Genomic DNA, 24279 nt, shown 5'->3' with positions numbered 1-24279 from the left:
AACAGACGAGGTGACATTAGAATTTGTTTTCCTATTGGAGTGGAGGAGAATCCTCTAAAACTTTAGGCAGAGGTTGATCAAAGGGAGTCATAGGGTCCTGGAAAGTCTTCCGGTTCTGCACCCCTAGGAGTTCCTTGACGTCTGCACTCTTCCCTGCTCTGAGGATCTGAGACCCCCCCCCCCCCAGTGTCTCAAGGTCTAGTCTCTGGGGATCTTGGTAGAACATTTAGAAATATTGTGGGGGTATCCACCAGAGAAGACTGCTCAGACACAGGTCTAAGCCAATAGAAAGTCTTTATTAGCCGGCTGGTGACTACAGAGTGTTCAGGATCCCAGTGCAGTCCTGAGTTTTTCTAAAGGTGAGCTTTTTTTTCCTTTTTTACTTTTTTAAGAAAAAAAACCCATATCCTGGATTGACAAATATCAGTTAACAAGAAGAGTTAGCCAGAAGCAACTACAAAAGCCAAAAAGCAAGGTTAGTGCATTTAGAGACTTTCCCAGAACTATGGACTTTGATGGATTGGGTGTTTGCTTTCATTATGGCAAGAGGTGCTGTCAGTGTGCTGAGTTTTATGGCATGAATGGTAATTCCATCCTGGAGAAGGTTGTGCTAAGGTCTGGGGATCTACTAAGGTCTGGGAGCCTGTTACAACACTGAGCTTGCTGGTTCTACCAAGCTTTGTCTCACCTTCTCACTGTGCAGGGGCCTGGACACCAGTAACCCTGATGGGTCATAGTGGTGACTAAGAAGCTTGGGAGGTAACCCATACTGGACACCCATAAAGTGTTTTAAGGAAGCAGCTGGTCCCTAATGACTAACCTTGGGCACTTAACCTGGCATATCATTTCCAGCCTTCCTGACTTCTCTGCAGCTCTAGAATGTCATGGAAGTTAGGCAGTAGTTGTGATGATGCTCACTGAGCAGTTAGCCTCAGCTGTGTGGCAGGTGGCGGGGGTCTGAAATGGGGGCTTCTAGGAGGAATCATGTCTTCCCTTCTGTGTAACTGACACTGTCACTTGTCAGCAGTCCTTTCTGGCTCTGCTTCCAGGTGTTGGCATCTGTGTACAAACATTATCAATTTGGGTGAGAAAAGTGAGGGCTGGGGGAAAAGGCAGGGGTAGGTATCATTCTCTGAGGTTCAACAGACCAGCCCTTCTCATGGGGTCACATGGTCATGTAAGAATAAGTAGGGAGTTGTGAATGTCCACGGAAGCCTACCCAGATCCCATTCCAGCCTGGAGATCTCATGGGGATGGTTTAGTTCAGAGTAAAATGATTTATTGCACATTAGGACCTCAGCAGGACAGTGAGGTTTCGTCCTTCCTCTTAGCGGGAAAAAGCACAGAGCTGGTACGGGGATGGGGCTGTCATACCCCTGAAGACCCCACGGTCGCTGGGTCGGGGCTGTCCACTGGGCACCGAGAAGCTAAAGCGCTGCAGGAGGCAGGTGAAGAAGAGGAAGAGCTCCATGCGGGCCAGGGGCTCCCCCAGGCAAGCTCGGCGGCCTGTGGGTGGGAGAAAGACTCAGTCAGACAGGGGTCTAGACTCACAATTCAGGGCATTCTGGGAAATGGGAGGGAAGCCAGGTACCCCACAGGACCTGCTGAGAATGGCATGAAGGCCTCATGTTTCACAAAGTGGCCCTGGGCATCCAGGAAGTGCTCAGGGTGGAAGTGGAGGGGCTTCTCCCAGATAGTCTCATCCTTCAGCACTGAGGACAGGTTGGTGATGAGGGTCGTCCCCTGGCAGAAGGCACATGGTGTGAACATGGTTGGGATGGGGACACTATGATCACATGTACAGTCTCTACCTCACATACTTAATCCTTTCATGTAACCTCAGCCCTAGAAGCTTCTTAGCCCTCTCTTTGATACTAAGACAGGAATAACTAACTGACAAGTGACATAGGTGTAAACCTGTCACCTGTACTTGTAGGTAGTGACTGCTACAACCACCCTAGCCATGTTTTAGCTTGCTCGATCTTCTAGCTGGGGTTCTGCTGTACAGTTCTTGTTACTGTTCTACTTCCCATACTCACCAGGGGGAGTTGGTACTGTGCAGTTGAGAATGGACTGCCTAGATTCCGGTCCTTCTCAACTGGGCAGCTCAGGCTGCTAGCTGGCTGGTAACACTGACTGGACATTGGAGGGCCCAAGGCCTACCTTAGGGATAAAGAAGCCCTGCAATTCAATGTCACGAGATGTCTTGTGAGGCGCTCCAAGTGGGAGGATGTCACCAAATCTCTGCACCTCATGAATGACAGCATTGGTGTAGGGCATGCGGGCCTGGTCTGCCATCTCTGGACGCCGCGCCTGCCCTATGACTTCATCGATCTCCTGTTGGACATGGCCTGGAGAAACAGCATCCCCCCAGTTAAGGAGCCCCAGGCAGATGCCCCTTGTCCCTTTACTACCTCTGTGTGAAGGGCTGGGTCCATGGGAGAAAGATGGCTGTCACCCTTGCTGAAGTCTGGGTCAAGTGTCCCAGGTGAGCTTAAGGGGTGTGCTTCACCCCTCCTCCTTTCTTCCCAGCCCCAGCCAGACTCACTCTGCACATCCGGGTGCAGGATCATGAGCAGCAGGGCCCAGGATAGCGTGATAGAAGTTGTCACCATTCCTGCCATGAAGAGGTCAGCCACCACCATACGCAGGTTCTCATCATTGAAGCTGCTCTCAGGTTTTCCCTTGGCCTGAGCAAGGCAGAAATGGTAGACTCAGTGGGGAGAGGTAGACCCTCAGTGGCCTCCCATTGTCCCCAAGCAAACCAGGTGCTGAGTCACTTGGGGATACACTGGACATCAGCCCACAGCCCCTGGCCCCATCTCTTGCCAATCACCTTCTCCACCTCTGCCAGGAAGGCATCAGTCAGGTCTCGGGGTGGCTGGGTAGGGTCCCGGGTCATCTTGTGCTCAGTTAGCAGTTCATCCTGCAGGGCCATGAAGGCCTTTTTCCCAGAGAAGACCTTGTCAGGCAGCCCTGGGATGTTCAGGAGCACCGGGATCCCATTCAAGAGCTGTGAACAACAGAGTACCAATAGAGGGACCTGGGTGCTCCCTGTGCTGCACTCCTAGAACAGCCTTGTTCCCAGCCTCCTCCAGGATAAACTAGTGACGTAGTCCCTCCCAGTGTGAGTCTCTAAACTTCCTGTTTGCCCTGAGCTTCCAGAAGGGCTATCATACTGTGGAAATTGCAGGCTTGTGTGCCTTCCACAGGCACTCACCATTTCCAAGCACTTGTCCTCAGTCTATCCTCTCCCCTCCCATTGAAGTTGTCCAGCTCCTCCCAAATACCCTCTCCCTGTTACTCCTGCATGTTGATCCTCTTCCTGAGAGGCCCCACTGTATGTTGTTATCTGGGTACCATGGACAGGAAGCCAGATTCCTGGTCAATAGTATCTTTCAACAAGTTCAGAAGCCTGATGAAGCGTCGGTCATCATACTCAAATCGGCAGGCGTAGAGGAGGGATGCGATCACATTGCACACTGCTTTGTCCAATAGGGCGTTAGGGCTGAAAGGGTGTCCTGTGAGTGGAAATGCCGGTCAGGGTGTTTGCTGTCTATCCACACTTGTACCCACCAATCCATCACCTACCATTATAGTTGGTGAAGGCAGCACAGAGGCATCTGGCCTCCTCGGTCACCCACTGCTCCAGTGACTTCTTGCCCAGGCCAAACTGACGAAAGGTGGACACAGAGAAGCGCCGCTGCTGACGCCAGGCAGACCCATACTGTGCTTGGAGTACACCTGGAGGACCGCACCTAGGCCTGAGAACCTCGTCCTCTTTTCTGCTCCTGCCCCACTTTATCACCACTGTAGTCTTTATCACTACTCTAAGATCCTCTGTCCATCCTGTCTGCCTTTGCTGTTTTTTCCCTGTGCCTGTCCCTCCCCCACAGTTGGTCCCAAACTGTCTTTAATCCCTGAACCCTCTCTAGTTTCCATTTCCCACCATGTTTGTCATATTCTGCATTTGCCTTGAGAACGCGGTCCAAAGCCCACGTGGTCACTGCTATGCAGTAGTGGCCGGTCAGCTGTGTCTTCGCTGTGTTTCACCAGTGCTTCACGCAGGGCTGTCAGTCCATTTAGGACAACCACTGGCTCAAAGGCCAGCTGTAGGCTGAACAGGTCCCCAAAGCGGCATCGCAGCTGTAGGCAAGGAGTTAGTGCATTACTGGCAAGCCTGGATCCTTGTGCTTAGCTGTACTGATAGGACCTGGCAGGGCGGTCCAGTAGTGAGTCTCACAGAAGGATGAAATCTGGTATTATTTGTCTAGGGAGTCACCTACAACTCTTTATCATCCCTTCACCATGATCTTGCTAGTGCCACACATGCCAGCTGATCTACTAGCATCCCCATGTCTAGATGAGGACCAAGACTCATGGATGTTAGTAAGGAGTCTGAGAATCTGAACTAGCAAAAGGATGGAATCAGTAGCTGCACTTCTCTCAACTTTGATTTCCTGACAGAAACACTTGTTCAGGATCATGGCCTCTCCCACATTCTCAAAACATTTCCATCTGGAAGAATGAAAAGGAATGTGAGACTTATATAACTTGATTTTCCTTTTATTTTTATTGCGTGTTCGTGTGTGTGTGTGTGTGTGTGTGTGTGTGTGTGTGTGCATTTTTGAGCCAAGGTCTCAGTATGTAGTCAGGGCTGTCTAGGAACTAGCTATGTGGACCATGCTGGTGTTGAACTCAGAGATTTGCTTGCCTTTGCCTCCTCTGAGTGCTGGGATTAGAGATCTGTACCACTGTATTACGCTTTCATTCCTTTAAAGATTTTAGAGTTTGTTTTTGAAACATTCTCATTTTGTATCATGGGCTAGCCTGGAACTCAATATGACAGACCAGTCTTGCTTAGAATGCAAATAAATGTGTCTGCCTTTGCCTCCCAAGTACTGGGATTAGAGGCATGCATCACCGTGATAACTGGCTCTCAAGTTTTGGTTTTAGAGATAGTGTCATTATGTAGCTTAAGGTGGCCTGGAATTTATAACCCACCTGCCTTAGTCTCCCAATTACAGGCATGTTGGGATTAGGATGCAGCCCCAGCACCATCACCACCCACTATATTCTGTCATGTTCACTAGATCTCAGACTGGCTGTTAGGTCCCATCCCACCTCCTGGCCGTTGCCTTTGGGAAGTTCAGGGTGTCTTCAAGTCCTGCACCACTCTCCGCAAGGGAAGGAAGCCTCTTCACTTGCTTTATCCTGTGCAGCATGAAGTTGCACTACCACCCACTGTGTTCTGATAACCTCTCCTGACCTCCAACAATTCCCTTACCTTTTGAAAGCCTGCTGGCATATTCTGGAAGTCCACCTGCAGCAGGTTCCCAAGCACAGGCAATGGCGTAGGGCCTGGTGGATAGCGGGCAGTCCAGCGGTGGCGCCGGTGCATTAGGTCCACCAGAAGCAGGAAGATGACCAAGAATATGGCCACGGACCACAGCTCAGCCCCAGTCAGCAGCCCCATGCCTGCCCCTATGCTGTCTGGAAACACTTCTTGGTCCTCACTCCAGCCCCTAGGACCAGGAAAAACAGTATTATCACACGCTTGGCACTCCCCTGGCCTGGGCTGGTCTTTTAGAGAGGAGCCAATGCTGCCCTTTGTCCTCTGCTTTATAGCCAAGCTGCTGTGTTATCAGTTCAGAGTGCATGGCAGGGCAAGGCAGGCCAGGGGCAGTGGTAGCCTTAGAGGTACCTGCCCTCTAGGTTTTTAACAGCTTATGTAGGGGACGGGGACAGAAATCTGGGGAAACCATGTAAGCTTAGCATGCTGCTTGTGCTTATCTGGGTACTGGGTCCTTAGTGGGCAGGTCTCCTCCTACTCAGGCAATTGGTTAAGAGGAGGTATACAGACAAGAGAACTTAGAGAGGCTTGGAGTGTTGCCTCAGTCTGGAGTGGGACTTTCCTGGAGGCTTCATTGGAGGACTTGGTTGGCATGGGTGAGCATCCTGAATGGCACAGCAGGACGCTTGGCTGTGGGGCCAGGTGCCTGGTATGGTGAGTGAGGGGCACTGGGAGGAGGGCAATAGCTGATCACTGATATCAGTGCATCAAGTCCTCTAGGAGCAGGAAGCTGGTCAAGGTCAGGCTACAGAAAGTTTCCCTGACCAGCAGCCCACCCCAGGGATGCCAGGGCACACACGCAGCCTTCCACAGTTCATATACCTGGCACAGGTAGGATGCTTATCACATTCTCGGCATTTGAACATCTGGGGCTTTATCCTTCTAAAGGAGCAGAGATGCCCTTTGTCCTCACTTTGAGTCAAGCTGCTACATTGTCTGTGCAGCCAGAAGAAGCACACAGAGTAAGAGGACAGAGGAAGGGGCAGCTACAGAGGCTGTTCCCTTTCTTTCCCTCTCTAGGTACCTCCAAGGACCGGAACCACCCCCCGCCCCCAGGCACCCTTTTACAAACTCTAGTCTACAACATCTCTAGTCACTTCTGGAGGGACAGTGTCTCTCCTGCCTCTAACTGCCATTAGGAACCAGATGCTAATGCTGTTGATGGCCCTCATGGTGAGTTGCTTCTTTCCTGCTTCCAGATTTCTGCTCTTTGATAACGGTGTTAAAACTGTACAGAAATTGTTCTGGTGGAAGCTGTCCGAGGAGTTTTTATTAGTTAACTTTTCTCACATCTGTAAGGAAATACGTGTCACGAGCCAACAGGGGACCTGGGGGCGTTTTGGTTTACAATGTAAGGGCACAGTCCATCATGATGGGAAACGCCTGGGGGTGGGGGCATCGCAAAGCTGTGGTGGCAGGAGCATGGGACAGCCAGTCTCCAACAGTCAGTCAGCAGGAGATACACACATTCAGATAGCAGGAGGAGATCAATACGGATGCCCAGCTCGCTTCCTCCTTTCTCCCTTTTTATTCAATCTGTGGTACCACCAACATCCAGGTAGATCTTTTTGCCTTAGTTAAAGCTCACTGGAAACTCCTTACAGAAACACTCAGGTACATCCTAAGAGATAAATGAGGTCAAGCTGAAAATTTAAATTCCGTACCACAGAGTTCCTTGAAATTTCATATACACAGAGATTATTGGCTTTATCAAAAAAAAAACATTTCCTGGCTGTCCTGGAAATATTTCTGTATACCAGGCTGGCCTTGAACTCACAGAGATCTGGCCGCCTCTGCTTCCCGAGATGAGAGGTGTCTGCCAGCTGCTTCATCATATTTTTAACTGGGCCTGCATGACAGAGAAGTTGGTCTACATAAAGGTTTCTGGATCACTGGCCTCCCTCTTCATTCCTAATTGCTGCTGCTCAGGTCATTGTCTCTATGCTTCCTGACTCTTACTTCTGACTACTCACATCTGCTCTTGAGATGCCGTAGGGATTTTCAGTTTGATTATTGTCATTTTCAACTACAGAATTTCTTTTGGTCTCTGTTCTTAGTTTCTGTCTCGTTACTGGTATTTGTTAATACTTCAGTTTTTTAAATTTTTGTTATGAGTATAGGTGAATGCTGGCAGGTATGTCTGTGTACCCTGTACATGCCTGGTGCCTGCAAAGGCCAGAAGAGAACATTGGGTCCACTGGACCTGGAGTTGCAGACAGTTGTGAACTTGCAGGTGGGTGCTGGGAATTGAACGTGGGTCCTCTGGAAGAGCAGTCAGGGCTCTTAACCACAGAGCCATCTCTCCAGCCCCAATCTTTTACTTTTGAAAGCATCTTTTAGCATTTTAAAGAGATTTCAGTGAGCTGATTTGAAGTCTTCATCCAGCGCCTTCAGTGTCAGGGATAGTCTGCACTCACTGTGTATGGACTACTCCTTCTGTCTCTGGCCTGTCTCATTATTTTGAAACTGGACATTTCAAGCACTACCGTGTGGTTACTCTACACACAAGATTGTTACTTGGGTTTTTGTTTCTTTGATAAATAAGTTTTAAGAGACACACTTAAAAGGATAAAAGATTTATTTTGGTGCATAGTTTCAGGTGTCTCACTCCATGTCAACCTGCTTCATTGCTAAGGGGCTGAGGCCAGACAGAGCATATAGTATTGAGAACATGTGGCAGAGAGAGTGCCTCCCATGACAGCTGGGAGCCACTAGGGACAAGATGCAGCCTTCCGTGACATAACCCCAATAACTGACTACTTCCAACCCAGGCCTTGATTCTGCTATGACCTCATCAATGAATTAACCCATTTATTAGACTGAAGCCCTCATGGGCCAGCTACCGCTCAGTATTACCACCACCCAGGGACCATGGCTTCAGTGCAGGGGCCTTTTGGAAGATACTTCTTGTGCAAACCTCAGGAAGATAAGGAACCCTCCTCCCCACCCTCCAAGACAGGATCTCTCTCTGTAACACTCCTGGCTGTCTTAGAACCCAATTTGTAGACCAGCCTGGCTTTGAAATCACAGAGCTCTAACCATGGCAGCAACAACAACAACAAAATCTCATATATGGGTCAGAGAATGAAAAGTCAATGAAGAAACTCAGTAAGCCTTTGTGGTTGGATACGGTGGGAGGTCATGAGAATCCTCCAGGTATGGAGAGGTTGAGTGACCCTAGAATGGGTACATGAAAAATCCCTCATGTGAGGGGACTGAGTGACCCTCGAGTCAAAGGATTTGCAAGACACTTCCAGTATGGGAAACTGAGCAGGTCCAGAAAAAGACAGATCTACAAGATAACCCTTGTATCTTGGGGAGAAAAAAAGATAAACGTGTTTATTTTTCCTCCTATGTTCTCTGTGTTACCTGAACTTAGGACGTGTGCATGTATATGCGAGAGACTAAGTTAGATGGATTCCTGACAGGCAGGAAAGAGATAGTAAAGATGCCACACTCCTGGTTTCTGTCTCACCCTCCTGACCCAAGACAGAGGCCTAGGAGCTTGAGACAGGCCTGGCAGGGTTTTTTTCTGGATAGTAGCACCTCCCTGCACCAGTTGACAACTTTAAGACTGGGCCAGAAAACATGAACCATTTTGTTGGGGTGTAGCATGAATAATAAAAACCCAGAGACAGATATTGGGGTTCAGGCTGATAATCAGAAAAGCAAAGCAGTCAAGCCACTAGAGAAGTCTTGCCTCTGCCAAGGCTGGGTGACTGCAGAGAGCTGAGCCTCTACCTCTTCCTGTTTGATATTCCCCTTCAGTGCTGGGATTAAAGTGCTGACTCCCTAGTACTGGGATTAAAGGAGTGAGCCATCACCACCTGGATCTGTTTCTCTACGGATCTTATGAAGCTCAGGGTGGCCTTGAACTCAACAGAGATCCGTCTGCCTCTGTCTCTTAAATCCTGGGATTAAATGTGTTTGACACCACAGCCTGGCCTCTGGTGGCTTAGTTTTACCTTCTGGTCTTCAGGCAAGCTTTATTTATTAAAACATATATAAAATATCACTATATTGGGGTGGACTTTTAGGCGGTGTGGCTGCTTTTAACTCATCCCTGTTCCTTGTAAGTAACCCCTCACTCCATATGCCTCTTAGTAACTCCAGTAAAAAACCATTAGTTTATCACACTGTGGTGGTGTTACTTTGGTCTGTTGTGCATCCCACTTCTGGGATGAACAGTGTGTGTGTGTGTGTGTGTGTGTGTGTGTGTGTGTGTGTGTGTGTGTATGAGTTGCATCTCCCCAGGAAAAGTCTGTTACTCATCAGCTCTTCAGGAGGAATGCCAGAAAACTGCAGGTCCAGGGCAGTGACCACTGATGGTATAGGGACTTGCCTCCCAGCCAGAGGTTCAGTGCATGGATGTGCATGACATTTTTCAGAGCCAATTTCTCAGAAGAGTCAAGGAGCACAGGTACTATGAACTGAGCCGGTGGACAAGCACGTAGCTTGGCTGGGCTCCTGTGTGGTGTCTCCCCATCCCACAGGTCCTGTTTCAGTCTGCCACATGCTACTCATCGAACTGGATGGCCAAAAGCCAGGCCAGACAGCTTCCATCCCTGTAAAGCTTGAGTAGTTGGCAATTGCTAGTAATTGCACACTGTAGAGAAAGCTCCCAGGCCTTCTATCTTACTTAGTCATCAAAATTTAAAGAAAGAAATTCTGCAATTTTCCTAGTGACCCAGACCCATCACTGTCGACTCCAGCCCCACTAGAATGAAGATCATATTTCTTTGTACCATCTGCACAAGTTTGCAAGTCAGTGAGTTTGACATTAGCTTTCTGTTCTACTCCTAACCTAAAAAGCTCACAGCCCCTCAGGCAGACTACGGCTGTCTGAAACCAAGATACTTTCCACTGGCTTTTTATGAAAATGCCTTTGTTTGTGGGCAAAGATCCAAACAGGAAGAACACATTCTTTGTTGAATTACAATCAACCTCGCTGAGTAGAAATCACAGCGCCAAGGGAGAGCGCACAAGTTTCCCTCTCTGTCCTCCCCCACCCTCTCTGTTGTTTCTGGACCACCGCATTATTTGGCAGCCTTGAGGAAGTCACTTAGGAGCTCTTGCTGCTTCCCTAGCTGTGAGAACCATGTCTGTCTGTGCTGTTGTCTCCCTGGATGACAAGTAAGAATGTCCAAGTGGGTACAGAGCACATACACACAATCCCTGTCTGTCCCTGCAAACGGTGAGGCTGTTGTTCTTTATTCACTAAATCCCCCTGAAATAATAACATTCAAGATGACCCCTGCACTCTACTCTAGCTATGTCACCTGTCCTGGTCTCTTTCTCTTTGAAGAAAAAATTCAAACATAGGAACTAGATTCGGATTTGAGGGGATTAGCATTTATTGAAAACATTACTTCACACACAGAATTTTGACCAAAGAGACATGATGCCTTCTTAAAGTAGCAATGCTGTACCACCCAACAGGTTGACCAAACAGAAGGATTATAGCACCCACGGATCAGGAACCCCACGATAGTCACATGAAATGTGTTTGGGAAGATGATCCAATATTGCCAAAATGCATCATAACTGCTTTCATGAAAAGGGTCAGGATGCCATTGGCCATTTCTGCCATGTTGCATGGTCTCCCATTGCTGATGCTATGTCTGGAGCCAAGGGAAAATGGATGCAACACACACAGCAGACACCTGGCTACGTGTTGTTCTTCACCTATCACAGGTGTGACCAGCAAGACTCTGGGAAAGCACCTGCTTGAGAATGACAGAGTGGGACCTCCTGTGTGGTCTGTCAACCCTGACCCTAGGCAGTATGATCCTGGGATCCTCCTTCTAAACCCCAGAGTTTTGCCTGATGTTACAGAGCGGGACAGGCAGTGACAACACAGCAGAGCGCTGGCTCAGGAGTGGGTCAGCATCTCCCCTGAGGGAGCAGCGCTGCTGGAGGAGAGGGGTATGGGGCTCCTTCTACTGTGCAGCTCTTTATTCCAGTCCCCCAGAAAGAGACTGCCTGAGGGAGAACTCTGACAGGACAGACAGAGGGACAGAAGCCTGTGTGGTGTCCTAGAAACTGGAGCACTTCCATTTCACTAGTCTGTTTCCGAGTAGTCTTGTGGGATACAAGGTCTTTTTTAGCAAAGCTCAAAACAGGTCCTCTTCTCCCCACTGTAGGACCACAGTCTTCCATTGTGCACCCCTGAGTGCTGCCTTCTCAAAGGCCCGTCTACTTTCAGGACATAGGCAGCAGAATAAATGTCAGAACGCTAACTGCCACATGCCCCAAACTGTGTCCTCTATGCGTAAAAAGACAGCCTTCCCTTTGAACAGCGTTTCTGACAGTAGAGACAAATTTCACAGGGTATGTCTCTTCTTTCTCTCTCAGACAGCTGAATAGGCTGAGTGGTTTGTAGCTGAGCAAGGAAGTAATGGACTCATGCTCTCAAAGCTATAACCTCTAATTCATCACCAGCAAGGTCTTGCCAGCTGTGCCCTAGAGCTTAGAAGTCACGGCATGTAACCAGCAGGTTCACTCTGGGCGAGCGAACAGCATAAAGGTCTAACAGAGCACAGGCCCGTGGCCACTGCAGTCACTGCCAACACGGTCAGCTGAGGCTTTGGAAAACGTTCCATTCAGTCCCTCAGGAAGCATTTTGTTCCATAAGAATTATTCCAGAACGTTTTGTTCTTTGAAGCATTATTTTGCACACTCCATGTCTGTCCTTAGGTCAAGCTAAATGGTGGGCAGCTGCTTTTAGAGCCTCCTCGGAGCCCCAGTTCAACTCTTTCCAGATGCCGTGGGCACAGCCCTGCAGAAAAAACCAAAATCTCCAACCCCTCCACATCCTCGGGGCTGGGAGGAAGAAATACTTTAAAAACACCTGGTAGCTTACTTGTAATCTCAACATTTGGGAGCCTGAGGCAGGAGGATTGTATTGATTTTGAGGTCAACCTAGGCTTCAGTATGAAATCTGTCTCAAAACCATAAAACAAATAATTGGGAAGGAAAGCAAATCTCTAGGACTTGAGTCATTGAGTACAGGAAAGAATTCCAAGACTAGCGAGGAGACACAGGCTGGACTGTTGCAGAAGGGAGTACAGCAGTGTCTGCTGCTGACTTCACACACCAACAAGACCAGGAGATAACAGCGCTAAAGTACAACAGGATATTAATTGTGCATTCTAGTTGGTGGTCTATGGTCGTTTCCTGTCAAATTCTTTGTATGCTTAGTGTAGAATTTCTTGTTTCTCTTTCCCTTTTCTTGTTTGTTTTGAGACAGGATCTCACTATGTAGTTCTGGCTGTCCGGGAACTCACATGCGGACGTGAAGACCAGGCTGTCCTGGAACTGAGTTTCTCCTGCTCCTGCCACCTGACTGCTGGGATTTTTGGCTCCGTGTAGATTTCTTTTAGTGTTTCCTAATTAATGTTAATGGGTCCTCTAAGATGGCCAGTCACTGACAACAACATTCCAGGGGCAAAGGGAACAATCAGGGCTGGCAAGGGCCCCAGTCACCAGCCCCTTCTTCCCTTCCCGACCTTCAGTGAACCCCAAAGGACAAGAAGCAGGGTCTTTAGGGAGAGGTCTGGTTTGCTTAGGTACTGCCTGTGTTCACAGACCCAGAATACACTCCAAAGGGAAAGTTATACAAAGGACCAGGGTAGGTTCTCCACCTCAGAGCAAGGTCCTCAGCCCTGAAGCCTGGCTATGCTCCTGTTCCAGGGCTCTGTGACTTCTGGGGTGAGCCCCAGGAACCTGCTCTGTATCAGACCCAGGGTGGTTCTGGCATCTTAGCCTTAGCCTGGGACAAAGGAAAACTGCTTACTCCATCCACCCTCAAGAGGCCCTGGGGTTCCCCTCAGCCCACTCTAACAGGGAAAAGCACCCTGCCCAAAGGGGAATGACTGCCCCGCTCTAGTGCCAAGGTCGCCTCACTTCAGGGGCTGGGTGGGGTGGGTGGGGTCTGTCTCTCACCTCTTCTGCAGCAGAGTGGCAGACTCACAAGCCCAGCCTTGACAGTAGCAGGTCTGACGCCCAGCAGAGAGGCAAAAGGTTTCTGGAGCCCTGGAGGAACTGGAGGTGGAGCTCTGGGAACAAAAGTTCTGAGGAGAAGGGGTGCTGTGAGGAGCAGCAACTCTAAAGAGGAAGGCACAGGGGGAGGAAGTGGGACGCTCTGAGGAGGAGGTGACTTTTTGGGGACCAGAAACCACTCCAGACTTGGGAATGCTCTGAGGAGGCGGAGCCACGCCGGGGAGGTTGAGGGACGGGTCCCTGAGGAGGAGGAGTCACTGGGGGAGGTGGGGCGGGGATGCTCTGAGAAGGAGGAGCCATTCCGGGGCAGTGGTGGAAGCTTAGAGGAGGGGGGAGGAGTTCCAAGGATGCCTTCCTGAGGAGGGGGCCCGAAAAGAGGAGGAGCTCTGAGGAAGAGGCCTTAGCCCTGAAGAGTCAGAGCCCTGAAGGGTCAGGGACTTAACTTGTGCTCCCAGAGGAGCCTGGTTTACAGTGTGTCACAGATGGTTCTTGGGGACACCAGGATGAGATTAACAGTTAATTCCCCGTCAGAGACTATGGAGACCAGAAGATACAGGAAAACGCATGCAAATCCTGAAGAATGTCATCCTTTTTTGTCAAGAAAAATTATCCTTCAGGAATTAAGTAGAAAGCAAGACATTTCCAGATAAAAGCTGAAGGGAATCGGTATCAGGGGACTTGCCTTACAAGGCACGGTAGAGGGAGTTCTCCAGGCTGTAATGAAATGATGCCAGCAGTTAACTCAAAGCCCCAGGAGAAATGAGCACAGGGCAGGGTAACAACACTGGGAATAAAAGTGTCAGTGTGCTTTGGGGCTGTAATTCCTTTCTTTTTGTCTGTGTGGCTTCAAACACCAACACATAAAACAATAATTACAAATCTGTGCTCACAAGTATAAATGTGTAATCTGTGGCAATGAGAATATAGTGTTAGAGGGACCGAGATGCAATGCACAGACGTTGTATACTACAGAAAGGAAATTGATACTCAAACAAGGGTTTTATAAGTTTATGTGTTGATTGCCATCTGGACACTCACTGACCAGCTGTTCTGGAGTGTGTATTGTGGCAGAAACAAGCAAGATCCTGCCTCAGCAAGGTGGAAGATGGGAACCATATCCCAGAAGTTATCCTCTGACCTCTGTATTCGCTCAGGGGCATGTCTTCCCCCATCCCATGTACAACCCTAATAGTGAGCATTAAAAGATGGTGATTTAATCCCCAAGGTAAATAATGAAAAAAAATGTACAAACATGAGAAGAGAATCAAAGAGGAACACTAAGAATATCAACTAAGTCCAAAAAGACAAAGGTGTGGGAGTTAAGGGGACGATAGAAGGAATGCAGAGGTAAAAATACTAAGTGGAGTAGGTAAGAGTCCCTGCTTGCTTTCTGTTGCTGTGTTATGAACACTTGGACCAAAAGAGACTCTGGGGAGGAAAGGGGTGATTTCAGATTCCACCTCCAGGTCACAGTCCATCACTGAGGGAAGTCAGGGCAGAAGCTGAAGCAGAAACCATAGAGGATGTTGAATACTAGCTGGTTCATAGGCTTGTCTTTAGCTAGCTTTCTTATCCAGCCCAGGGCGTCCTGCCCGGGGAATGATGCCACCTGTGTTGGTTGGGCCTTCATATATCAATTAACAATTAAGGAAACCACAAAGAAATGCCTACAGGTCAGTATGGCCCAGGATTCTCTCAATTGAGACTCCTTTCTCAGGTGACCACAGACTGTGTCAAGGTGACAGCTAAAACTGAACTAGCAGGGATTTCCTCTCAGTAATTAATTGAAGATTAATTGAAGTGAACCTGAGTTAAACCCTCTTATTGAAAGCAGAGACTGATAAGTCGGTTAAGAAATGAGATCCATGTGCATGCTGGTTCCAGGAGAGCCATCAGATACAACAAAATTAAAAAGTTGAAACTGGAAACATCGGAAATTTGTTCAGTGCCAAAGTTAACTAAACCGAGGTGGCCGTATTGGAGTTTAATAGATGATTAAAAGTTTATGGCGGGAAGAAGATACAGAAACTGCAAATGCACAGTCACACACCACAATTTGATGATGTTAGTCAAGGACAGACTGTACAGATGGTTGTATCCTATAGGATTCTGTCACCAGGTGACCTCACAGCCACCTTCGTTTCTGTAAATCCTCTATAGTGTCTGCTCAAGGATGCAGTGTGGAGATAATGCAGTTCTCAGACCAGTTACACCCGAAAGTGACATCTGGCTGTGTGTACGGAACAAGAGAGACCAAGTCGATGTGGTGAAAGGGAAAGTCCCCGAGGAGGAGATAGCTGTACAGTCATAGATGAGGGTTTGATACCTGACTATCAACAGTGCATAGAAACACCGCACAGGGGCTTCTTAAGGAAATTCAGCTTTGAGCCAATTAGTGCAGAACTATATGAATCAGCTGGCCCTCCTAGGCAAGAGAGACACCCAGCCTCAGTGTGTGCACATTTTCAAAAGCACGGGATCATTCTCCTGGATCGGTTGCATATTAAGCCAGATCCACTTTCAATACCTTTTAAAAACTGGAGTCTTCTGGTTGGGCATGGTAGCATATGCCTGAAATCTCAGCAGCAGAAGGATTGCTGCAAGTTTGAGGCATTTCAGGCCAGCCTGGGCTGCATAGTGAGGCTCTGTCTTTAAAAAAGTCATAAATAGGATTTCTTGTTGCTGTGGAGCCAGCCTACAAATGCATATATCAGCAGTGAAGTGGAAACTAGACACACATGCGTGAATCAGCAACAGCATTCTGTCAAACAACCAGAGGGTCACAATGCAAATGAAATCAGACAGTAACCCGAGAGCAATGGAAACAACACAATGTGCACACACCAATCACATACGCATACGGAGTTCTAAGGATGCCCACGAAGGTAATTGTAAACACATGACTGTAGCAGCATTATTTCTAGTAGCCAAAGTAGGCAAAGCTGCCTACTGACAGCTGAGTGGATTAAAAAGACAAAAATCTGTAATCTGAGACCCCCCTAGGGCATGTTTATAACAGCTCCTAGAAACAAATCATAAATACAGTTTTTTGTTCTTGCTTTTTGAGACAGGGTTTCTCTGTAACTTTGAAGCCTCTCCTTGCTCTGTAGACCTATCTGGCCTTTGAGATTCATCTTTTTCTGCCTCCTGAGTAATGGGATTAAAGGCATGTGCCACCACTGCCGAGCAAAATACAGGGTTTTTTTTCCCTTAGTTTTTTAAAGACGTATTTTAGTTTATATATACCTGTACGTGTCGGTGAGACGTGTGTCTGTGTGTTTGCCACATGTGTGTGGGTGCCTAGTGTTCTGCGGCCAGAAAAGGATGCTGGATCTCCCGGAGCTGGAGTTATAGGTCTAATGAGTCCCCAAAATAGGTGTAGGGGGTGGAACTCAGGTCCTCTGGAGAAGCAACAAGAGCTCTTAACCTTGAGCCATCTTCCCAGGCCCTGTAGGCTTTTAAAAATGTATACACAACTATGAGGTTTATTTTATAAGCCAGGTGAGAGATTAATGGTAAGAACTAATAACAGTTATAATTACAGTGGAATCCTCCTCTCAGATATCTCATTGCACGCACACAATACTACATGTGATGCTGCGGGTTGATGCACAGATGATGAGCTGGAATGAGAGTGTGGGCATTGTGACATAACATCAGGACACCATCACCTTCCTCCTCGACCACAGGACTGTGTTACTACAGAGGTAGATCCAGTAACACAAACCCTTATAGTGTCCCTAATAACATGAACACGTGGGACAAAGACACCCTTATGTTCCCAATGTAAGAGCGATGGTAAAAAATATAAGAGATTTAGTGAGACTCCTCTGAATAGTACACAATTCCAAATCTGAGAATTGTTCATTTATGGAACTTTCCAGGTAACGCATTTGGACCATGGTTGTCTGCTGTAATTGAAACCAGAGAAGGACGAGTTCTGGGTGAGCACTGTTCATTCGCACAGTGGACGCTCGTTCAGCCTTAAAGAGCGAGAGTGATGCCTGCTGAACACCAAGGCGCCTTGAAGACTTAGGTCAGTCACAGACAGCCAGTGCAAGGCTGTGCTCTGTCACATCACAGAAATAGACGGCGGGATGCTGGGTGCTAGGGTTGGACAGAGGGGAGAATGAGGAGCTACTGTCCTGGGGTGCAGAGCTCCAGTTTTAGAGGATGAAGCGATCTCGGGAGGAATCGTGGTGGTGGCTGCACACTGGGACTGACTGATGCCCCTGAGCTGTGCTCTGCAAATGCGGAGGATGAGCTGTGGTGTGGCTCACCGAAGCTGCAGGCTGAGCACGCATAAGGCCTTGGGATCAATTCCCAACACCATGAGAACTAGAGTGGTAAGGCTGGTAAACATTAGTGATGTCTAAGCAAAATAAAACCAGAAAGACACACAGACAAATGCTTCAATTTGCCCTGCATGCCAAGGAGCACGGCCAGGGCTGTCGTGTGACCTCAGCTTGGGCATTTCTGCCCTGCACATTCCAGGACAAGTGCTTGAGTCCCTTGGGCCTGTCACTGGATGTTACCTGAGAACATGTTGGTAGCAGTGTCTCCACACAGCTGGAGCTGAAAGTCATTTGGCACCATTTATACCAGGAGCTGGGTTTAGGAAAGCTGCCTCGGATTGCCCAGTTCTGACTCGGAGGGTGTGGAGACTAAGGTCAGCCAAGTGTGTCCTCCCCTAAGCCATGCTCATGTCTATGGAACCCCCCCATACCTCTGGACAGCGAGACTCTGTGATCTTCCCTGTGAGCATTGTCTTCAACCTGAGACAGCTGGTCGTGTGATCAGCTCCCTGAGCTCTGCTGTCCCTTTACCTGCTTCTGCTTTCCTTCTGTCCTTTCTCTGCAGCCATAACTGTGAGGACAGCAGCCGCCCAGCTCCGGGAGCCTTTCCAGGCGCTTGTGTGCCTCAGGACCCTGCCATTCTTAGTGGAAGCCTATTACACCTGTCCCTGAGACCCATGGAGGCCTGACCTCTACTTGCAGTTTGTCACCACCTCAGTCTCCGCTCATCGATGGCTCTTCATGGGTGACATAGGGTCAGCCATCACTCCTGAACCTCAGTCTACCTCTTTTTCCTCTCCTTCATTCCTCTCCCCCTCCTTCTCTTTTTCCTCTCTTCATTCTCCCTCTTCCCCTCTTCTAGCTCTAGTTTAGTGGGTTTTTTTTTTTTAAGTTTTTCGAGACAGGGTTTCTCTGTAGCTTTGGAGCCTGTCCTGGAACTAGCTCTGTAGACCAGGCTGGCCTCGAACTCACAGAGATCCGCCTGCCTCTGCCTCCCGAGTGCTGGGATTAAAGGCATGCGCCACCACCGCCCGGCTCTAGTTTAGTTTTATGAGGCAGAGATTCCTGGTTCTAGAGTCTAAACCAACTTAGACCTTCCTTTATGTCCCAGGATATTCATACACACATAATCCTCTTGCTTGAGGCTTCCATGTGCTGAACCTGCAGGCTCGTGCCAACCATTTTCTCACGACATTAGCTGTCCCTTGGGGAGGGAAGAGTAGCTTGTCAAAGGCTGGTTGGAGACGGTTGTCTGCTGATGCAGCAAAGGCACAGATTGAGGTTGGAGCAGGAAACAGTGGCAGCTACCAGACTGGTTTATTGTGCATGGTTCAGCCCTAGTTACAGAACAGGATTGGAATTAGTGTCCCTGCTGGCGCATCACAGCACAGAGCTGGTAGGGGGAGGGGGCAACTGGAACTGGGAAATTGCCATAGTCGCTGGGTCGGGGCTGTCCACTGGGCAGGGAGAAGCTAAAGCGCTGCAGGAGGCAGGTGAAGAAGAGGAAGAGCTCCATGCGGGCCAGGGGCTCTCCAAGGCATGCCCGGCGGCCTGTGGGTGGGAGAGGGACTCAGTAAGCCAAGGGTCTGGCCTCACAATTCAGGGCATTCTGAGAAGGGAGAGGGAAGCCAGGCATCCCACAGGACCTGCTGAGAATGGCATGAAGGCCTCATGTTTCACAAAGCGGCCCTGGGCATCCAGGAAGTGCTCAGGATGGAAGCGGAGGGGCTTCTCCCAGACACTCTCATCCTTCAGCACTGAGGACAGGTTGGTGATGAGGGTCGTCCCCTGCCAGGAGGCACGTGGTGTGAACATGGATTAGGGTAGGGCTGTCAATACCCTGGTTACCATGGTCCACATGCACAGTCTCTACCTCATACATTTGATCCTTTCATGTAAGCTCAGCCCTAGAAGCATCTCAGGCCTGTAGAGGATCCTGTTACAGGTCTGCATGAGTGCCCAACCCTGACCCTGTGTGCAGTGCTTCCCAAAAGCTCCTTTGGTTGTTCCCATTGGACAGTCCTCGTTCCTGAGGACTCTCAAGGCTGCAATGTACATGCACTCAGGTAGGTCCTGCAAGCACGTTGGAAATCTAGGCTAGGTTGGTCTTGTTCTTTTCCACCCTTGTGGGCTAGTGTCATGATGTAATAGGAGGAGGGCCCATTCCTACCTTGGGGATGAGGAAGCCCTGTACTTTAATGTCACGAGACGTGATGCGTGGCAAGGTCAATGGGGAGATGTCCCCAAAGCGCTGCACCTCATGAACGACAGCATTGGTGTAGGGCATGCGGGCCTGGTCTGCCATCTCTGGACGCCGCACCTGCCCTATGACTTCATCGATCTCCTGTTGCACACGGCCTGGAGGGACAGCCTCCCCTCAGTGAAGCATTCCCAGGGGCTTCCCTCTGCTCCTCTCTTACAACCATGCTAAGGGCTGAGAGTCCGTGTAAGAAATATGTCTGTGAGTGCTGCTGGAGTCTGGGTTAAGTTAGTGCTGGGAGCCATACAGCCACACAGCACTGCGGAGTGTGGCTCTCTTTCCTCCTTCCCAGCCCCAGCCAGGCTCACTCTGCACATCCGGGTGTAGGATCATGAGCAGCAGGGCCCAGGACAGTGTGGTTGAGGTCGTCACCATCCCTGCACCAAACAGGTCACCCACCACCATGCGCAGGTTCTCATCATTGAAGCTGCTCTCAGGGTTTCCCTTGGCCTGGGTCAGACAGAGAACGTAGTCTCAGTGGGGAGAGACGTCTGCAATGGCCTCCCATTGTCCCCAGGCAGCCCAGGGGCTGGTTGTACACTGGACCCCATTCATGTGGCCTCACAACTCACAGGACCTCAGCCCACAGCCACTGACCCCACCTCTTTCAGCTGCCAATCACCTTCTCTATCTCTGCCAGGAAGGCATCAGTTAGGTTCCGGGGTGGCTTTTCAGGGTCCCTGGTCCTCCTATTCTCAGTCAACAGGTTATCCATCATGACCGTGAAGTTCCTCTGACCTTCAAAGACCTTGTTACCCAGCCCTGGGATGCGCAGGAGCATCGGAAATGAGTTCAGAACCTGTGACAGCCACAGAAGAAGTCTCAGCGCTTCCACTTTTAAAAATTATTATTCATTATCGTATATGCATCGGATATTATATACAAAACAGGTAATAGGACAATGTATGGGGTCCATCGTCTCTACCCTACATGGCTCCTAGGCATCAAACTCAGGTCTCCAGGCTTGCTTGGCCAGCCCCTTACCCACTAACCATTCAGTTGTCCTCAGTGTCCACCTTGACCAGTCTCAGGTCCCAGCCTCCTTCCCCATGGACACGGAACCTGTTTGTCCACACCCATCACCTGCCTCCTCCTCAGTTCCAACCTTCAAGCTCTTTTAGCCTGGGTGGACAGGACTATTTTACTCTGGAAACCACAGGCTTGTGTGGCTTCCATGTAGACAGAAGGTACAGGGTCCCTCTCTTTCTAGAAACCCTGACTTTGATCCACTTGTTATCTGATGGAGCCAGGAAGGCTCCATGATGGCTTCTGCACACAGCTTCCTCTGTGACCATGGATAGCATAGCAGTGGCTCTGCAGGCTGCTCAGAGCCTCCTACCTCAGGAATGATGCCGGAGACCTCTTTCAAACTTTCTCCTATTAGTTTCAGCATTCTAGTGAAGTCAGGGTCTTCATACTCGAAGCGACGAGCAAAAATGAGGGACGCGATCACATTGCATACAGACTTGTTCAGAAAGGTGCTGGGATTGAAGGGACACCCTGGGTGTGGAGATGCAAGCAAGTCACTGTGCTGCTCCTGTCTCCCTGTGCCCCTCTGCACCCCTCACCCATCACCCACCAGCCTGGTCGGCGAAGGCGTCACAGAGGTGGCCTGCCTCCTCTGTCACCCACTGCTCCAGGGATTTCTTGCCCAGGCCGAAGTTGCGCAGGGTGGACACAGAGAATCGCCGCTGCTCTCGCCACTCAGGCCCATACGATGCAAGAACCACACCTGTAGACACATGCGTGTTACTAAGGACCCCTGGCTGTGCTGTCCTCTGCTGTCATTGCTCTTCTCGTCTGGGTTCCTACCCCGGAGCTTCTCAGAACTTTGCTACCACAATCCAGCACTTGCCTTCTGGGTAGTTTCTACCCAGTATCTCAGTGGCTTCTTATTGCTTGACCACATTACAACCAGCGTTCATGTTTTAAACTTCCTATGTCCATTGCCGTATCTCCAATGCCAGCTCTGCCACACACAGCCCTTTACCTTGGGATCTGGGCTTAAAACCCAGGTATTCAAAGACGGGTATTGAAGGGCGGTCAGCAGTGTCCTCTCCATAGGTCACTAGCACTTCCCGCACCGCCTTCAGTCCATTGATCACAACCACGGGCTTCCAGGCCATCTGCAGGCTGAACACGTCACCATAGCGTTGACAAAGCTGAAGTAGAGGGACAGAACGCTTAGGAAGTTCTGGAGTTCCCCTGAAGATCCTAGAATCAGGCTCACTGCATAAACATTGGTTCTCCTCTCCTCTCCTTTCCTCTCCTCCCTGCTTCCCTCCCTCCCTCCCTCCCTCCCTCCCTCCCTCCCTCCCTTCCTCCCTCCCTCCCTCCCTCTCTCTTTCTCTCTCTCTCTGTTTGTATGTGTCTTGCTTTTTATTGAACCTTGGCCCTGACAAATGTGATCTACATCCCCAGCATGAGCTCTGGTGGTTGTCCTCTAAGTTCATCAAAGGACTCATAATAGAATTGGTCAGCCAGCTGTGACCTTGCCACATCGAGGATAGTGTTCATAGCCCCCTTAGAATCCCACCATTATGTGAGGAAGTGCAGGTTCCTTGAGACCCAAACCCCAAATCATGCAGCAGCAAGAGATTCAACAGCTCCTCTCCTCACTGATCCAGGTGTTTCTCATTCACCCGTAAGACCCATTCACTGTTGAGATCAGAGGGACTTAGTGCTTTGGTGACTTAGTTCTGTCTCGTCCATTTGAATCCCAATGCCCCTCCTCCCATCCTTTGCCCTCCTGAAACCTTTCCCTTCAAAAGTCCACAGTGTCCTTGGGCCCTGAAGCACCCTCCCACCCCGGAAGTCTCTTGGGCTTTCCTCCTAAAGGACCAGCTCTGTCCAGTCTGTGGCTCCAGCACCACCATATGCTGCTAGGATGACCATGCCCTCTGCTGTCCTCTATCACCGTCTCCCTCACCTTGTACATGCTATATTGAATGTTCTGGAAGTCCAGCTGCAGCAGGTTGCCAAGTACTGGCACTGTCACAGGGCCTGGCGGGTAGCAGGCAGTCCGACGCTGGCGCCGATGCATCAGGTCTACCAGAAGCAGGAAGATGGCTATGAATATAGCCACAGACCACAGTCCATCCCCAGCCAGCAGCCCCATGGCTGGCTGTCTCACTGAGTTTCTTTGTTCTTTGAGAAAACCTTGGAATCTTTACTCAAGCCACCTGGAAACAGTAAGAACTCTCTGACCGTAGCCTGGGCACCCTGTCCTTTAAATAGGAGCAAGGCTGCCCTTTGCCCTCCGCTGTGAGCCAACTTGATGTGTTTACCATTCAGCCCAGCATGTAGGACAGGGACTGAGCAGGCCAGGCAGGTCAGCTCCAAGGTTCTTTCCTTCCCAGATGCTGTCCAGGGGAGCTGCAGCTTCATGTGGAAAGAGGACTGCATGAACTGTGTGTAGTGATCATGCCAGGCTGGGCACTGTGAGCGCGGTGGGCAACTGGCCACTGGAGGCCTGTTCTGGAGTATTCAGACAGCGGACAAGCCATGAAGGCAAAGTTTTGAGGGATTTGTGAACATTTCCTCAGGCTGGGTGTCTTATGTTTTTTTTTTTGTTTGTTTGTTTTTTTCCTGTGGGTTAGGAAAGGGTTTATTTGGTTTACACTTCAACATTGCTGTTCATCCAGGAAGTCAGGACAGAAACTCAAAAGGCAGGATCCCAGACGCAAGAGCTGATACAACAGCCTTGGAGGGGTGTTGCTTACTGGCTTGCTTCCCATCACTTGCTCACCCTGCTTTCTTATAGAACCCAGGACCAGCAGCCAAGGGATGGCACCACCCACCATGGCCCTCCCCCACTGATCACTAAATGAGAAAATGTCTTATTGCTGGATCTCATCAAGGCATTTTCTCAACTGAGACTCTTTCCTCTGAAGACTCTAGCTTGTGTCAAGTTGACACACAAAACCAGCCAGTACAACTGACCCCTTGTCAACTTGACACACAGACACATCCCTGTCAAGCTGCATTCCTTTCTTATTCATCCCCAAGATCTCACATTAAAATCATAGATAATTTTAAAAGTCCCACAGTTTTTACAATTTAGCCTTTAGAATTTCAGTCTCTTTAAAATATCCAGTCTCTTTAAAAGTTCAAGTCTTTCAGCTGTGGGCTCCTTTACAAATCAAAATTAAATACCTTTTTTACGAGGGAAGAACCAGGGCCCTCTCAGAGTCTGAACCAAGCAAAACCAAACTCTAACCGTATAAATAACTCAGTGTCCAATTATCTGGGCTCAACCTACAGTCTCCTGGACGCCTAGAAAGGCTTGGGTCATTCTCCAGCTCTGCCCTTGCAGCATACACAGCTTGTCTGCTAGGCTCCTGCTGGTTCCACTTCACTGCTGCTGCTGC

General features: G+C 49.4%; 2 protein-coding genes across 4 annotated transcripts; both read right to left on the bottom strand.

Moving 5' to 3' along the window:
* Positions 1 to 277: 277 nt before the first annotated feature.
* Positions 278 to 13510, bottom strand: LOC126492060 (cytochrome P450 2D4-like). 3 transcript variants are annotated; one of them, XM_050128194.1, is made up of 11 exons: positions 13298 to 13510; positions 6821 to 6974; positions 5288 to 5525; positions 3975 to 4146; positions 3592 to 3744; positions 3361 to 3521; positions 2837 to 3013; positions 2549 to 2690; positions 2164 to 2351; positions 1592 to 1743; positions 278 to 1506 (listed from the first exon to the last, which is right to left on the bottom strand). In XM_050128194.1, coding segments are annotated over exons 2-11 (1464 nt in total). In that variant the 5' UTR covers positions 6823 to 6974; positions 13298 to 13510; the 3' UTR covers positions 278 to 1427. The 3 variants fall into 3 exon arrangements, with proteins under 3 accessions (XP_049984151.1, XP_049984134.1, XP_049984142.1); XM_050128177.1 differs by having other exon boundaries at positions 1602 to 1743; positions 13298 to 13489; XM_050128185.1 differs by lacking the exon at positions 6821 to 6974 and having other exon boundaries at positions 1602 to 1743; positions 13298 to 13488.
* Positions 13511 to 18949: 5439 nt separating this feature from the next.
* Positions 18950 to 23127, bottom strand: LOC126492074 (cytochrome P450 2D10). Its single transcript, XM_050128208.1, has 9 exons — positions 22839 to 23127; positions 21900 to 22071; positions 21489 to 21641; positions 21249 to 21409; positions 20532 to 20708; positions 20218 to 20359; positions 19820 to 20007; positions 19296 to 19437; positions 18950 to 19200 (listed from the first exon to the last, which is right to left on the bottom strand). The coding sequence occupies exons 1-9, from the start codon at positions 23025 to 23027 to the stop codon at positions 19010 to 19012; spliced, it is 1515 nt and encodes a 504-aa protein (XP_049984165.1). The 5' UTR covers positions 23028 to 23127; the 3' UTR covers positions 18950 to 19009.
* Between the last annotated feature and the right edge of the window lie 1152 nt (positions 23128 to 24279).

Source organism: Alexandromys fortis, unplaced genomic scaffold (genome assembly GCF_014885135.2).
Source record: "Alexandromys fortis isolate MF-2015 unplaced genomic scaffold, M_Fortis_MF-2015_v1.1 scaffold_28, whole genome shotgun sequence".
In the NCBI taxonomy this organism is placed as follows: domain Eukaryota; kingdom Metazoa; phylum Chordata; class Mammalia; order Rodentia; family Cricetidae; genus Alexandromys; species Alexandromys fortis.
This window is presented reverse-complemented; position numbering and strand designations above follow the sequence as displayed.